At 43.7% G+C, this 15,368-nt stretch overlaps 1 protein-coding gene across 1 annotated transcript in view; it reads right to left on the bottom strand.

Annotated features, from left to right (window-relative positions):
- LOC102768212 (complement receptor type 1-like) overlaps positions 1 to 15,368 on the bottom strand; it is a gene marked incomplete at its 3' end in the record, with an annotated part of 135,542 nt that overhangs the window by 90,483 nt on the left and 29,691 nt on the right. The window contains exons 25-26 of the mRNA XM_015571895.1: positions 9,818 to 9,950; positions 5,133 to 5,309 (exon numbers count right to left, since the gene is read on the bottom strand). Coding sequence (XP_015427381.1) covers positions 5,133 to 5,309; positions 9,818 to 9,950 — 310 coding nt within the window. The remainder of the gene's footprint in view (positions 1 to 5,132; positions 5,310 to 9,817; positions 9,951 to 15,368) is intronic.

Genomic DNA, 15,368 nt, shown 5'->3' with positions numbered 1-15,368 from the left:
GGCCTTTGTCATCAGTTAATTGATCATGGAGTCTCAAGAGATGAAGTAGATGAAGAGTGAACTAAGGTTTGTATAAGCAGAAAAGATCTAGGTCTGGTGACCGGAAGTCTGACTTGAAACCCTATAAAACAGAGTGTGGTTCTCCGTCAGCCAATTCCCAGACTTGAGAACCAGTTTACAGACACAGAGGAGCTTGAAGAAATGGGAGTGTGAATCTTCTTGAAGAAGCAGCCTGCTACACAGCCAAAAGGTAAAGGACCCCGCCCCCCTCTGCCCCACAGCCTTCACCAAAGAGGCTTAAAACTAGTTACCAGGGTCTGAATATAAAAATGGTTACAGAATTAGAGATGGAGGTGAAAATATAGAAACAGGCATAGATATATGATCTTTTAATAAAATGAGGTATTGCCATACAAACTGTTTTGCCATCTGATTTTTTTTCACATCAAATAGTTATAATAAACATCTTTATATGTCACTAAGTGCTTCTCCAGATGTTTTGCTTTCATGGCTGGATAAAATTCCAGTGTACAGATATATTTCTTCTAATGCTGCATGGCTATGGTATGTTCCTTAGGAAATCCTATGTAGGTAGTCATTTTATCATGTTTCCTTCCTTCTGGCAGATTCTTTCTAAACCATATTTTGAAACAAGTAGTACTGATCTCAACAGTAACCCAGCACATTGGTATTTTCATCCTTATCTTAAAGTGGGGTAAATTGAGTATCAAAGAGGTTTAGTGACTTCCTTAAGATGACATAGTGGTAACTGTTAGGTTAGGTGGCTCAGGAGGCAGCGTAAGAAATAGAGAGTCCAGTGAATCAGAAAAGAAAGGAAAGGAAAGGTTTATTTCTGCGTCCCCAGGAGACCCACGTACCCCAAAAGACAGGGAGGGGGGTGCTTTTTTTATACCCACCTAACTGCGGTTGGGTGAGGGGCGGGGACATGAGCTGAGGTATTCAGCTGAGGAAGTTTCAGCTGTAGGGGGTCAGCAAGGTATTCAGGAATGAGTCAGTATCTGTGTGGGGGTCATGGAGAAGCCAGTATCTGTATCTGGCATGCTGATCTGTTAGAAATGCCAGGGGTAGTCCATTATCTCGTCACATGTCCGCATGTATCTGATCCTGGGCTCTCTCCGACCTAACAGTTACATTCTAATGTCCCTGCTTAGATTGTTACTTACAAGAGACCACCATCTTGAAGAATTCAGAACAATTTCCTTTTGTAAAACTGTCAATTTCTCAAATCTTATGTCTGTATTGGGACTTTAAATTTTCTCCTTTATACTTTCTAGACTGGATGGAATCTCTCTTCTTTTTCAAATTCAGATGCATTTTTATGTAAATCTAAGGTAAATAAGATTCATCAAAGTAGAACCAAAGGAAATCCAAGCAGAACAAAGAGAGTTGAACACTAATCTCGTATTTTAAATATTAAAGGCAGAAATTCTCAATTAGTATGCCCCAAACTGTTTAAAGTGTGACATAAAATTTGGAAAATTTAGTGACATTTATATTTACTTCAACAGAGGCTTTGTATAGTGATGGAATGCTGCGGTGAGCCATTCACGAGAGTTGGTATAGCTAGGGCCAGACTTGATACTATTACAAATTGAGACAAATAATATCAAATAATTGTCAAGTGTTATTTGGTATAGTTAGAACAATGCCATCTATATATATCAAAACCTAAGTGATGGGTCGACCATTCAACCAGTAGCTATGATGCACACTGACCACCAGGGGGAAGATGTTCAATGCACAGGCATGGAAACATGAATCTCAGAGGGAAGGGGCAAGAGGGGAGGGTGGGAAGAGATTAACCAAAACTCTTATATGCATACTAGAGGCCCGGTGCATGGATTAATGCACTGGTGGGGTCCCTCGACCTGGCCTGCAGGGATCGGGCCGAAACTGGCTCTCTAACATCTCCCGAGGGGCCCCAGATTGCAAGATGGAGCAGGCAAGGCTGAGGGACCCCCACCATGCCTGACCAGGCCTCTAGTGTGTGTGTGTGTGTGTGTGTGTATATATGTGTGTGTATGCTGCTATATAGATAGATAGATAGATAGATAGATAGATAGATAGATAAAGCAGCGCAAGCTTTATTCAAACAGCAAAATAAGCCAATTAGAGATAAAATGTAAAGTGTGACAGCAATGGATGTCATTTAGTTGTTGGGTAGATTCTGTCCTCCTTTTGTGAGTTGTAGTTCCAATGAAAGCTCAGTCTTCTGAGCCTTGTAATGCCATTCTGGTCTGCTTCCTTCTTCTGGCTCCGCTAAGTTCTGAATGTATCCCTGCTGCTGGTGGGAGTGAAGGTGCTTTGCTGGCCTCCCTGATGTCACTAGATGGGGAGTGGAGGATGTCCAACCCTTGAGATGGAGAGTAAACCCTCTGTCCTGTTCTGTGGCTTTCTGGTGAGGATGAGCCCCCCACTTCATATGTGTTGGTGCCAACAGGAGAAGGAGACATTTATCTGCTAGACTGTCTTTCAAGAGGACCAGGAGACATGGGCATGGGAGGTTTCTCCGAGAAACCACCCAGGATAATCTGCTATGGACACAGCTGTTGGTGGAGTAGGCGTGGAGTGGACCTGCCCTTTTATATGTCTCTCCCTAAATCCACTTGCTCAAAGCATTTTATTTGGGGGCAGTTCTAGGGAGCTGTTGCCCTGGGGAGTGGGCGCCAATTTGTATTTTATTTTCTTCCTCACTTGTCTTTCTATTCCTGCTTCTCTGCAGTAACAAGCAACTTCTTCCCTTTGCCTTGCACAGGACAGCCTCTTTGGAGTTTTAGGAGTTTCACCTTCCTAAGCCACAATGTTTATCCTAGGAAGAATTCTAGTTAAAACGTTTTTACGTCTTGTAGTGTATGTATGTATTTATGTATGTATGTCTCTTCATTTTATAAATGTGACTAATAATAATTTCAATTGGAAATAATATTTAAAAAAATTTAACACACCGGGGTAACAGTGATTAAAAATACATGTGCCCCTGGGGCAGGGTGGGCTGGAGGAGGACAATGGGGGGAAGCGGGGGAGGGGACATATGTAATAGTTTCAACAATAAAGAATTATTTTTTAAAAATTTAAGCCCTAGCTGGTTTGGCTCAGTGGATAAAGCACTGGCCTGCGGACTGAAAGGTCCCGGGTTCAATTCTGGTCAAGGGCACATGCCCAGGTTGTGGGCTCAGTCCCCAGTAGGGGCCATGCAGGAGGCAGCCGGTCAATGATTCTCTCATCATTGATGTTTCTCTCTCTCTCCTCCCTTCCTCTCTGAAATCAATAAAAATGTGGGTTTTTTTAAATTTAAAAAGTATATATACCATTTAGTGTTCAGTGTTAGGAAAAAAAATACTTCTATTCCATTGCTGGTATTTCCTTCTTTCAGATCAAACCAAAAATCTTGGAGTCACCCATACTCCTTTTTTAAAATTTCAACTCAATATCTGGCCCATTCAGAAATTTTGCTGGCTAGATCCCCAGTGGGGGGCATGCAGGAGTCAGCTGATCAATGGTTCTCTCTCATCATTGATGTTTCTCTCTCCCCCTCTCCCTTCCTCTCTGAAATAAAAAAAATATACATATTTTAAAAATACATATACTGATTAGGATGATGCATGGGAGGAGATAAAAAAGAAACTCCAGCCCTGGCTGGTTTGGCTCAGTAGATAGAGTGTCAGCCTGGGGACTGAAGGGTCCCAGGTTAGGTTCCAGTCAGGGGCACATGCCTGGGTTGCAGGCTTGGGCCCCACTGCGGGGCATGCAGGAGGCAGGAAATCAATGATTATCTCTCATCATTGATGTTTCTCTCTCTCTCTCCCTCTTCCTTCCTCTCTGAAATCAATAAAAATATTTTTTTAATTAAAAAAAAAGAAACTCCAGGGAATGAAAAACATAAAATTCAGAATGGTGCTTACTTCTGGAGACGTTCTAGAGGTGGAGGAACGAGAATTGGGAAGGGCACACAAGAGGCTCCAAATGTACTAGTAATATTTCTAAGGTGAGTAGTGTATACACTGGAGCTCATTTTATTGTTACCGCTATGTTAAGTATTCACTTATATTATTTTGTATGTATTATAAGTGAGCAAAAAAGCAAAGCAAAAGTGAAGTATAAGGTGAAGCAGTCCCCCTACTTCTTTCCTAAATGGTTGCCTCCCCCAAGGATAGGCCAAGAAGATGTCCCCAGCATGATGCTTGCACTGTGAGCACTTCTGGAGAGGAGCTATCACAATTCAGATCTGCCCATTCCCCACACCTGCTTCATCCTCCCAAACAAATCACTCCCACTTCCCCCTGAATCCACCATCCCCAGCTCTTGGTGCTTTGAGGAGAGAATATATTTGTGGGTCAACTAGTGTTTGTTCCATTTGCTTCTTTAGAGAGCTGGTCCTCCCCATCCAATGAATGCTTCACCTGGTTTTATGTGCATTAATTTGGTGTACAACAGGCACCTCACCCCCATTTTCTAGATTTTTTTTCTATCTTTTAAATATATGCTTAATCATTTCAAGGGTATTTAAATGCCTGTATTGAAGCTACTACCTTCGCTTAGAAATCCTATTGGTTTGTTTTAACGGGTAGGTAGTTTGACTCTCCTCTCTAATACTATTGTTTAGAAATTGCTGTTACAATTTTTGAACCGTCACCTCCCCTCACCACCCGCCAAATGCTACTGCAAACTCACCCTTCATTACAAGAATAATTAATTCTTGATCCAAACTTGCCTTCTCCAGTTATTTCCATTTTGCCATTTGTGGGTTCGGAAGGAGTTCCATACCAAAGTGTTTACTCTATGATTCAACCAGAGGAAAGGGCTCAGAGTCTGGGCTTTTGTTCTTACTTGCACTTCTTTTTCCCTTTCCTGAGGCATTCATCAGTTTCAGTTATGAAAATGGCAGATGACTAGTGAGTGGAGATTTCCCTCGAACATGCCCTAATGACAGTTTCTTAAGAAATGAACTTTTATGAAGGTGCCAGGAACTCAAAGCAGTCGGAAGATATTCCCTCTCCTGGTCCTCAGGGATTAAAAGTCATAGATGTTTTCATTCCCAAATCTGAACAATTGCACCAGTTCTTATGGATGTTTCACTGAGACAGCAGAGTTCTCAGTCCAGAGTTACTTACGTTTACAGGCTGCAGGGCTTGACCAAACTGAGTTTTTTAGGCAGGTGATAGAGAACATTCTCCCCTGGTAACCAGGGCGGCACTTATACTGCAAAGATGTTCCAATGGGAAACTCAACCTCATCAGTCAGTGTTGTAGGCATGGCAGATGCAAAATACGGCGGGGCTTGGCATTGACCTGAAGACCAAGGTCACAGGGACAGCAGGGTCAATGAGGGGACTTCTATCCCACCTCCTCTTTTTCTCCAATATGCTTCATAGATGTGATTGAAGAAGAAAATGAACACTTTAATGCTGGTAAAAGGATTGCTTCCCTTAGCAGCAACTTTAGAAAAGAGCTTTTTAAAACAGCATCTATCCATTTTAAAAGAGCCTGCTATTTTGAAGGCAATTAAGGTATAGCCAAATCTATATCGATATATATTTATATCTAATCTATATCTATTTTATCTATATCTATATAGATCTAATCTATCTGTTCTTTCACGGAAGGAAAAACTAATTCATAGCTTCACATTTTATCCATCAGAAAGACCCTGGGCTCTGGCTTCCTTTACCCCATCCTCTTGTGTAATAAGCAGCACGCATGCGTTTCACCATCTATCTTCACTCCCAGCTGACCACCCAGACCTAGCAGCACAACAGCCTCTTCTCTGGCCTTCAGTAGTGGTCACCACTGTTAAAAGATGTTGCCAGGTCAATTCATCAGCACAGGAAAATTCAGCACATGTTTTGCAGACCAAACCCAACAACTAAACTTTGTGAGGGCCTATATTTTATAATGCACATCTTGAATTAAATATTAGACTCATTTACTTCTTAAGATGTAAAGGTTTAAGTTAAACTAATAAAAATACCATGTAGACTTAAACAATCCTATGTAATAAAAGCTAATACGCAAATCGACTGAACAGCAGAACAACTGGCCGCTATGATGCTCACTGGCCACCAGGGGGTAGATGCTCAACACTGGAGCTGCCCCATGGTGGTCAATGTGCTCCCACAGGGGGAGTGCTGCTCAGCCAGAAGCCCAAGCTGGGTTCATGGCTGGTGAGTGCAGCAGTGGTCGCAGGAGCGTCTCCCACCTCCACCATAGTGCTAAGGATATCCGACTACCGCCTTAGGCCCAGACTGGGAGAGGGATGTCTGACTGCCGGCGCTGGGGATCAGTCCTAAGGCATCAGTCGGACATCCCCTGAGGGCTCCCAGACTGTGAGAGGGCTCAGGCCAGGCTGAGGGACCCCACCAAATGCACGAATTTCATGCACCGGGCCTCTAGTATGTTATAAAGAAGAAATAGCTATTGGAAAAGTATTTTACATTAGAAATAGGTTCTGTTCTGTTTTGATTAATCTATTTCTTTCCACACGCCTTATTACTTAATTCAAATAATGGAGGGTAGATTGTTCAATTTTATTAGGCTGTAAGTAATCAACTTTTGGATTTATTGATTTGTACTTATTTTTATTTTACCTTTTAAAAAATTTTATTGAGCCTATTTGCTGAGTTTAAAAATAAATTTTTAAGATGGTAACTTAGATCTTTTTATTTTCAGCTTTACATAATTTCTGAAATAAGCATTTGTATATTATTTTATTCTGAGCACAGACTTAGCTGTATTCTCAAAGTTTTGATGTGCCATATTTTCAGGGTTTTGAGTTTCTTAACTTTATTAAACTTATTGGGATGTCATTGGTTAATGAAATTAAATAGGTTTCCAGTGTACAAATGCATATTTTCAGTTCAAAATATTTTTTAATGGCCATTGTGATTTCTTTATTGACCCATGGCTTATTTAGCAATGTTTTGCATAATTTAGAAACATTTGAGGAAATTTTTAGTGGTAGTTTATTATGAAGTTTTGAAATTGATTGACACTTGTATGTCTCAGCATATAGTCAACTGATATAACTGTATCAGATGTGTTTTTTTAAGGTGTGTCTGTGGTAGTGGGTATCGTGTTTTGGGTATGCCAGTGAGGCCCAATTAACAATTAATCATGTTTGCTAAAATCTTCTAGATACTTACATTGTATATTACATATAAATAGAAAGTTAAAGAAATAGGGTAGAGATGAAATAAACATTATAAATGCTTTACTAATCATAATATAATATGCTCATTAACTAACATTTAAACAGACAAAAATAGAGTTAGAATGAGTTTCTCTCTTGGTAATGATGGATAAAGCTAGCTATCGCTAGTTTCTTGATACTTTCTACATTATTGCTTTTATCCACCTTTGGTCAGCTGTGATGAGATTGACAGCGTTTCTCTGACAAAGAGCTTGTATACGAGTTTGTGTGTCTGTGTGTGGGTGAGTGGGTGTCAGGTATGCTATTTTCTTCCTTGAGTTGACCTTATTAGAATTATTTCACTCAGTGTTTCTATGCAAGACATTTCTGAAGTTACTTGTCCAATGGTGGAGGTTACAGTAGGTAAAACTAGGCAATGGACACCATACACACCTTCTCATCTGAGCATATACATGTAAACTGAAATATGTCATGCTCCCTTAGTGTGCTCCTAGGTATATAAATCCAATATCCCTGTGAATCATGCTGCACAACTGGTGTTTGGGTTCCCTCCCTAAGTGCTGCTTGAGCTGTGCTCCTTCCACTCATTGACGCTGAGATGTCTCCATTTCAGACCTCCTGTGGCTTTGAGGTTGTCTTGTGTGACTTCCTAGTCAGGGTCCCTTAGATGTGCACGGGGATTTTCAGGTTCCAAAACACTATCACAGACACTACTTCATGCAATTTTTGCAATCGCCCTCTCAGATAACAGGATGCCAAATATGCTCATTTTCTACTCATGGACACTGGAAGTTAGGGATGCTCATTGACTTGCTGGATCCCAGACCCCCCTTTGGTATGCAGCAGACACTGGACAAGCCAGAACCCGGGTCTCCCAATGACAGAGATTTCATAAAACCTGACCACTCTGAGTCTGTATGCATCCGCCTGGGAGGCACGGCTCTCTCAGACTTCTTTCCAACTCCAAAGTGCTGTGACATTGTCAGGATTCCATCAACACTTTCTTTATCTAAACTACTTTGGCAAGTAAATCACTAGTTAGCCTAGTTTACCAGTGGTCCGCAAACTCATTCGTCAACAGAGCCAAATATCAACAGTACTTCTTCAAAATAGACTCGCCCAGGCTGAAAACTGACTTCTGCACATGGGCCACGAAGTTTCAATCGCACTGTACGTGCACGTCTGCATGGTATTTTGTGGAAGAGCCACACTCAAGGGACCAAAGAGCTGCATGTGGCTTGCAATCCACAGTTTGCCCACCATGGGTTTCGGCTGTTTCACATTCAGAGGCTAGTGTGGTGACCTTAGTAAAATAAATTGGGGGGCAGTGTATAATGTCTGAGATTGTTAACAGGGGACACTATCACAATATCCCAGTAAGGGAGCCAGATGCTCACAAGGTCCACAGCAATGTCCAAGCACTGACAACAGCTGGCTTACCTCACTGGCAACGCTTCTTTTCTGAAAATAAAACTTTAGGTTCTATTACATTTCCTCCCCTAACAGGTTACCTTCTGATGTCTAAGGAGATGAAACATTAACACCAACATTTCTGAAAACCTGGTTTTTCTTTTCCCATGAGAGAGGGCGCCATCCAATAACGAATGTGAAGTGTCTAATGACAGGGAAGAGCCCAGCTCAGTTGTCCAGAAGAGGCTGGGCAAACAGAACCAGCCTGTCACTCCAAATGAGATGTGACCAGGGAGCCCCCGCAACTCATAGGTCTTTTTGGAAAGCCAAAAATAAGAGAAGGGCCCTCATTGAAGTTGTTTACCTAAAGTCAGAAGGAAGGAAGGAAGGAAGGGAAGGCATGACCTCAAAATTTCCATAATGGTTATAATGGTTTTATTTAGTTCTAAACTCATGGCTATAACGGGTCCACTTTTCCAGGGTGCCTTCTCCTGGAAGCCAGCTGCGCTGAGGGTTCTGGGGTGTCACTAGTTCTCCTAACCCCAAGTGCCCTGCCAGGGGTATGCCCTCAAGTAGCCGCTCAGTGAGTGCGCATTGATGATGGAGGTGCTGGTTTGGGGAGGGCATGGGCTGAATATTGGCCGGATACAGGGCAGATTTCCAGGGAAAACCGCACCTCCCAGCGCTGCTGGTCCAAACACCCCCATGGACAAAGCTCAGAGCTAATGACTGGGGAACAGAAATGAAGTGACAGGCGCTGGGTTCGCCCCTTGGCATGCTTTATGCCATTTAGATGGCAGCCCCGTGAGGTAGGGCTAAGGGCGTTGCCATTTCACAGAAGAGGAAAGGGAGGCAGGCAGGGGTCCTCACTTTCCCCACAGTTAAGAAGTTTCCAGGATTAGAACCCAGGCCGGTGGAATGCCCGGACCTCTTTCTGGCACTCGGACCAGCGCCCCGTCCTCACACAGCCAGTCCTGGTCAGCAGGGAAGGCAAGGACTTCATGCTGCGCCACCTGCGCATCTGCGCTCTCCCCGCGCTGGGGACGCTTAAGACCCTGCAGAGGGGAACCCGACTCTACCCAGAGGCCAGGAGGGTCTGAGGACACAGAGGGGGTCGCAGAGCCCAGTGCCCTCGCCCTCTCGCAGCTGAGCCCACTGGAAACGAACCCCCAGGATGCGGGGATCCGGAGGCTGCGTCCCGGCTGGAGGCGCTCCCCACGCCCGCCCGCCCGCATCTCACCCCAGGCAGCCGGCAGCGCGAGCAGCATCAGCACCGCCGGGAGGGCCCCCCTGGAGCCGGAGAGAGAGGGCGCTGGCGGCCACGGAGGCTCGGGGCTCCTCGGAGATCCGGCTCCCATCTTCCCCCGGCACCTCTAGGAACCCGACGGTTCGCGGGAAGAAAATCCAAGTCACTAGAAAGCGCAGCTCAGAGGACGGAGACCACAGTCGAGGCGGCGCGCCCAGGATCTGGGGAGCGCAGTTGCGGAACAAAAAGCTTTTGACCACAGCTTCCCCTTAATGGGCGGGGGAGGGGGCCATGCCTGTTCCCAATTTGCATTGTTTCTAGCGAGTTTGGCATCCGAAGTCCACCTGCAGGTCCCGCATCCCAGGATCACCGTCTCTCAGAACTTCAGCGCCTCTGTGCGCTCTGCCTGCCTGGGGTGGGCAGGTCCAAGCGGTGGTTTCTCGGGCTCCACTCCCGTATGCTCCTGCCTGACTTTTGTCCTTTGCAAAAATGTGCGTGGGTAGGTCGGCTCCCTAAATGCCTGCTGTCTGTGTTGACAGTTACAGCAACAGGTGCAGGGTACAGGGACGGTGAAGAACCCATTTCTCTATGTTGAATTGAAATATACCGAGCCACTGAACGATTTTTTTTTAAAGGGTGACTAAATCAGATTTGAATTTTTAAAATATAATTCCGTCTGTAATAGGGAGACTGGATTGGAAAAGGCAATAGTGCAGGGGTTCTCAACCTTCCTAATGCCGCGACCCTTTAATACAGTTCCTCATGTTGTGGTGACCCCCAACCATAAAATTATTTTCGTTGCTACTTCATAACTGTAATTTTGCTACTGGTATGAATTGTAACATAAATATCTGATATGCAGGATGTAGTTTCATTGTTACAAATTGAACATAATTAAAGCATAGCGATTAATCACAAAAACAATATGTAATTTTATATGTGTTTTCCGATGGTCTTAGGCGACCCCTGTGAAAGGGTCGTTCGACCCCCAAAGGGTTTGCCACCCACAGGTTGAGAACCGCTGCAATAGTGGGTGGAGAGACCAGCAAGGAGGCGTCGCCATCACCGAGGGGAGTTTTGGTGGCAGCCTTGACTAGAGAAAGTGGACAATTAGATGATATTGGAGGTGGAATGAACAAAATTGTTTGCATTGGATCTTAAGGTTAGTGGTGAGAAAAATAAAATCAACACTTCACCCCAGGATTCTAAATGAATGGTTTTATCATTTATTGGAATTGAAAAATAGGGTGGGACATATTTGGAGCATGGGGCTAAGAGTTCAAGGATGAAATGGGTGTGTGTGGTCGGCTGAATAATAGCTCCCCAAAGATGTCCATGTCCTAATTCCTAATTCCTGTGAATATGTTACCTTATGTAACGAGAGGTTTTAGATGTGATCACATTGAGGAAGTTGAGATGGGAGATTCCCCTGGGTTATTTGACTGGGTAATGTAGTCACCGGGTCCTTGTTAGAGGGAGGCAGTAGATCTGCTGGGAGAGGGTGATGACTGAAGCAGAGATTGGATGCTGCCAAAATCCAGGAATGACAGCCAACTCTAGAAGCTGATAAAGGCAAGTCAGGAATTCCCTGCCTGCAGAAGGCACCCGTCCTGGCAACACCGTGGGTGTAGCCCTGTCAGACTCTTTTTGGACTTCTGAACAGAACTGTAAAATCTGTGTCATTTTAACCTACAAGGTACATGTTACAGCAGTGGCAGGAAACTAATATGGAGGGGAGAGAGGGTTGATGGATCAAGGAAAAGTGTAAAAGTTTTTTGTTTTTGTTTTGTTTTTTAACTGAGAAAGCTTGGCTATGGGACAGATTGAGTATATTGAGGTCCCAGGGATGTGGGAATGTTCTAGGAAAAGCTTAGGAATATAGGTATTGTGTTAATTATGAAGCTGGCTTTTCAGAAAGGCCCAAGAAGAGAGCTTTAAAAAAGAAAACATTTAACATTTTTGTGTAAATCATAGATCTCTTTGCCTGTTTGGTAAAACCTATGGATCCTTTCTCAGAATTATTTTTAAACTAGAGGCCCAGTGCATGACATTTGTGTACTGGGGGTGGGGTTGTGGGAGCCTCAGCCCAGCCTGTGCCCACTCGCAGTCCGGGACCCCTCAGGGGATGTCTGCCTGCTGGCTTAGTGGGGAGCAAGCCTAAGCTGGCAGGCAGACATCCCCCAAGGGGTCCTTAGCACTGCCACAGAGGCCAGAGAGGCTGCCACCACTGGTGCTGTGCTGAGTGGTGCTCCCCCTGTGGGAGTGCACTGATCACCAGGGGGCAGCTCCTGCATTGAGCATCTGCCCCCTGGTGGTCAGTGTGCATCATAACGACCGGTCGTTCCGCTGTTCAGCCGATTTGCATATTAGCCTTTTATTATATAGGATGCATAAAATAAAGTACATGAGATTACAAAGCAAACCAGTTATGTAGAGTCAGCTCTAGCCCTGAACCTTGGAGGTCTTTAGCCTCTGAGACAAGAACCCAAATTTCAAAATTATTAGGAACAAGAGTCAGAGTTGGAATGGGTTGAATGGAGAGTGGAGAAATCCCAAATATTAAATGCTGTAGAGCGGGAAGAGGCTTGAAAAGATATTGTAGCAGATATGTCAGTAAATGTGTGAGCTCTTGTCTCCCCCATGCAGACCCATGACTCAAAGTGGAGCAAAGATACTCAAGGTGGAAAACTATACCCAGTGCAGTTTCACAGAGACCCATAGTCCAACAAACCTATCTAACTCAGCACACATAGCCTTAGCTCACATAAAGATTCCAGAATACTGTCTTTATTTGTTCCTGCCTACTCAAGTCTCAGCTCCTACCCTCACTCGTTGAAAAGGACAGTGTCCCAAATGCGAGGTATGTTTTTTATTTTCCATTACTTTCTCTTTTAAGACTCTACTGCAAGAAATATATACATTGATCATATCACTTATTGTACTTCCTTTTTAATAGTTCTAGTACCATTCTCTCAAGGCCCTCTTATCATGCGTTTAAGCTATTCTCAACAGAGAGATGGAAGAAGCCATATCCTAGTAGGCTGATGACTCAATTCCTCAGTCTTACGTCACATGCTATCAGAATACACCAGTCATTTCCACTTCCTGTGCATTAATCTCCTAACAACTGCTTTCTGTCCTCATTGCTTGAAAGTTTAACTTCTAGCTCACAGCAACCTTCTCCATTCTCCCTGCATTAATAGCCCTCAGTGATTTGATATTCCCAGCGATGCTATTTTCAAACACCTGCCCTTTCAGGGCCTTCCTCTTCTCTGCCAATGATCTTATCTTTCACTTTACTCTGCCACTTATGCCCATGGAAGTACCTTTGATTTTATTCTCATTGAGCTATAATACCTCCAGAATTTCAACCATTTCACTGTCCAACCACCAAATCTATCCTTCTAGTTTGCCTGGACCCAAACATCGTTGTATTTCTCAGTACCCGCAACCCATTATCTCACCACCGTCTTTCAGTCTCAAACCCCCTTAGTGCCCTCACTTTCCACCTTAGCAGGTTAAATTCCATGGTCCATCGCTGTAATCACTATCTTGCATACATCCTCAGCTTCCTTGTTCGTCTCTTACTTTATTACATGCTTCAGACAAACAATAATCCTGGTTAGAGTCAATTCTCCATAATTTTGTTCCTGTACCCAAGGCACTGAATGTGGCTAGAGAAAAACCTGTATCCATAATGCCTAATCTTACTTTAAAGATGGCTCCTTTCAAATGGACCACTGTGATGCTTCTAGGTATTCCTACCGTACTTGCCTAGTCCACTTACTCCATCATTCTCCTAAGTTGCTACTTCATATTTTTATATTAACATTGAATGCAGACATCTCCTACATCATTCTCAATCTCTGTTTATACCTTTGCTGCTTTTCTTCAGAGAAAAATAGAAGCAGTTAAAGAGAATTTCTGCCGAAACCGGTTTGGCTCAGTGGATAGAGCGTCGGCCTGCGGACTGAGAGGTCCTAGGTTCTATTCCGGCCAAGGGCATGTACCTGGGTTGTGGGCACATCCCCAGTGGGAGATGCGCAGGAGGCAGCTGATCGATGTTTCTCTCTCATCAATGTTTCTGACTCTCTATCTCTCTCCCTTTCTCTGAAAAAATCAATAAAATATATTTAAAAAAAGAGAGAGAGAGAATCATGGTAATTTGCCATACCTCTGCTACCCTTCCCATTGGCTAAGTAATGTTCCTCTCTCTTCAGTATCACTGTTTCCCCCTTTCTAGTAGAGTTTACCTTACCCATACACATATGTCATTTCTCCAAAACAGCAGGCATAGTTCTTTGTTTTCCTTCTAATGGTCCTTTTGCTGGGAATACTTTCTGACCAGAAACCTCTCTGCATGGTCACCGCCCTCAGCTTTTGCTTAAGTGTGACCCTTTAATAAAGCCTTCGTTGGCCACTATGAACAATGGCCTATCCACTGAACTTTCTTTCCCCTTTCACTGATTTAGAGAATTTAAAATATTGTACCTATATCTTTTTTTATATATAGATCTGCTTATTGTCTCTCTCCTCACTAACATAAAGGCTACACGGGCACTGTCATTTTGCCACTGCTAAATCCCATGACCTAAAACATCGCTTAGCACACCGAAGGATGTACATAGTTATTGGTTGAGTGTATGAGTGAAATGATTGAGGGAGCTATGGTTATTTTCGTAGATACAGCAGTGGTAAAGGGAAGGATACATCAATTCTACTCCAGCTCCAACTGTGGGCAGTGCTCAAGCCTTGCCATCTGCCTAGTTCACTGCCCTGGCCCTAGTAAGTGGTTCAGTGGAGATATGTGCCATTTTTTGTGTGTGACAAATTAGAGCTAATGAAGGGACTTTTGAAGGAGTTATTAGAGAGAAGCTCTTTGTGCTGGAATGCTAAGCCGACAAGGTATGTGTTTGGCCTTGTCAGCAAATACTTTTCCAGTTTTTAGGGAGTGTCGACCACAGAAGGAGGCCTGCGAGGAAAAGCAGAACGGGGGGTTGGGGGGGAGGAATAGATTCCTGAGGATGTGATTTGTATATTTTCCTGTTTTGACTGAAGCAGCAGAACCTGTGATCTTTTCTGTCATGTGATGTAATAAATTTTGGTCTAAGCCAGTGGGAGATAAGATTTCTGTGACTTGGAGATGAATGGGTACTAGCTGCACCAGGTTGGCAGGTGGAAAGGAGCCAGTGATGAGACGGTATAACTGAGGGAGCCATGTCCTGGAAGAAACAGGGAGTGAGTGTGTGGTGGTGGTTGGGGGGGAGAACAGTGTAGTCTGTGAATGTGGTCAGTGGAATTGATGAATGAATATAGATAAGCTTAGAGGTGGAAGGAGAGGAAATTGAGAGAGATAGAGATATTTGCCGCACACCTCCATTCTAAGTAGTGTTATTTCCAACAGCCATGAGGTGACAACAAGCCAAATGTTCATTGACACATAAATGGATAAACAAAATATATATACATACAATGAATGATCTATCTAGCCTGAAAAAGAAAGCACATTCTGGCACATGTTGCAATAGGGGTGGACCCTGAGGAC

This window comes from Myotis davidii, unplaced genomic scaffold, assembly GCF_000327345.1.
Source record: "Myotis davidii unplaced genomic scaffold, ASM32734v1 scaffold469, whole genome shotgun sequence".
Taxonomy (NCBI): domain Eukaryota; kingdom Metazoa; phylum Chordata; class Mammalia; order Chiroptera; family Vespertilionidae; genus Myotis; species Myotis davidii.
Note: the sequence above shows the minus strand (reverse complement) of the source record. Positions and strands in the feature narration are given on the sequence as shown.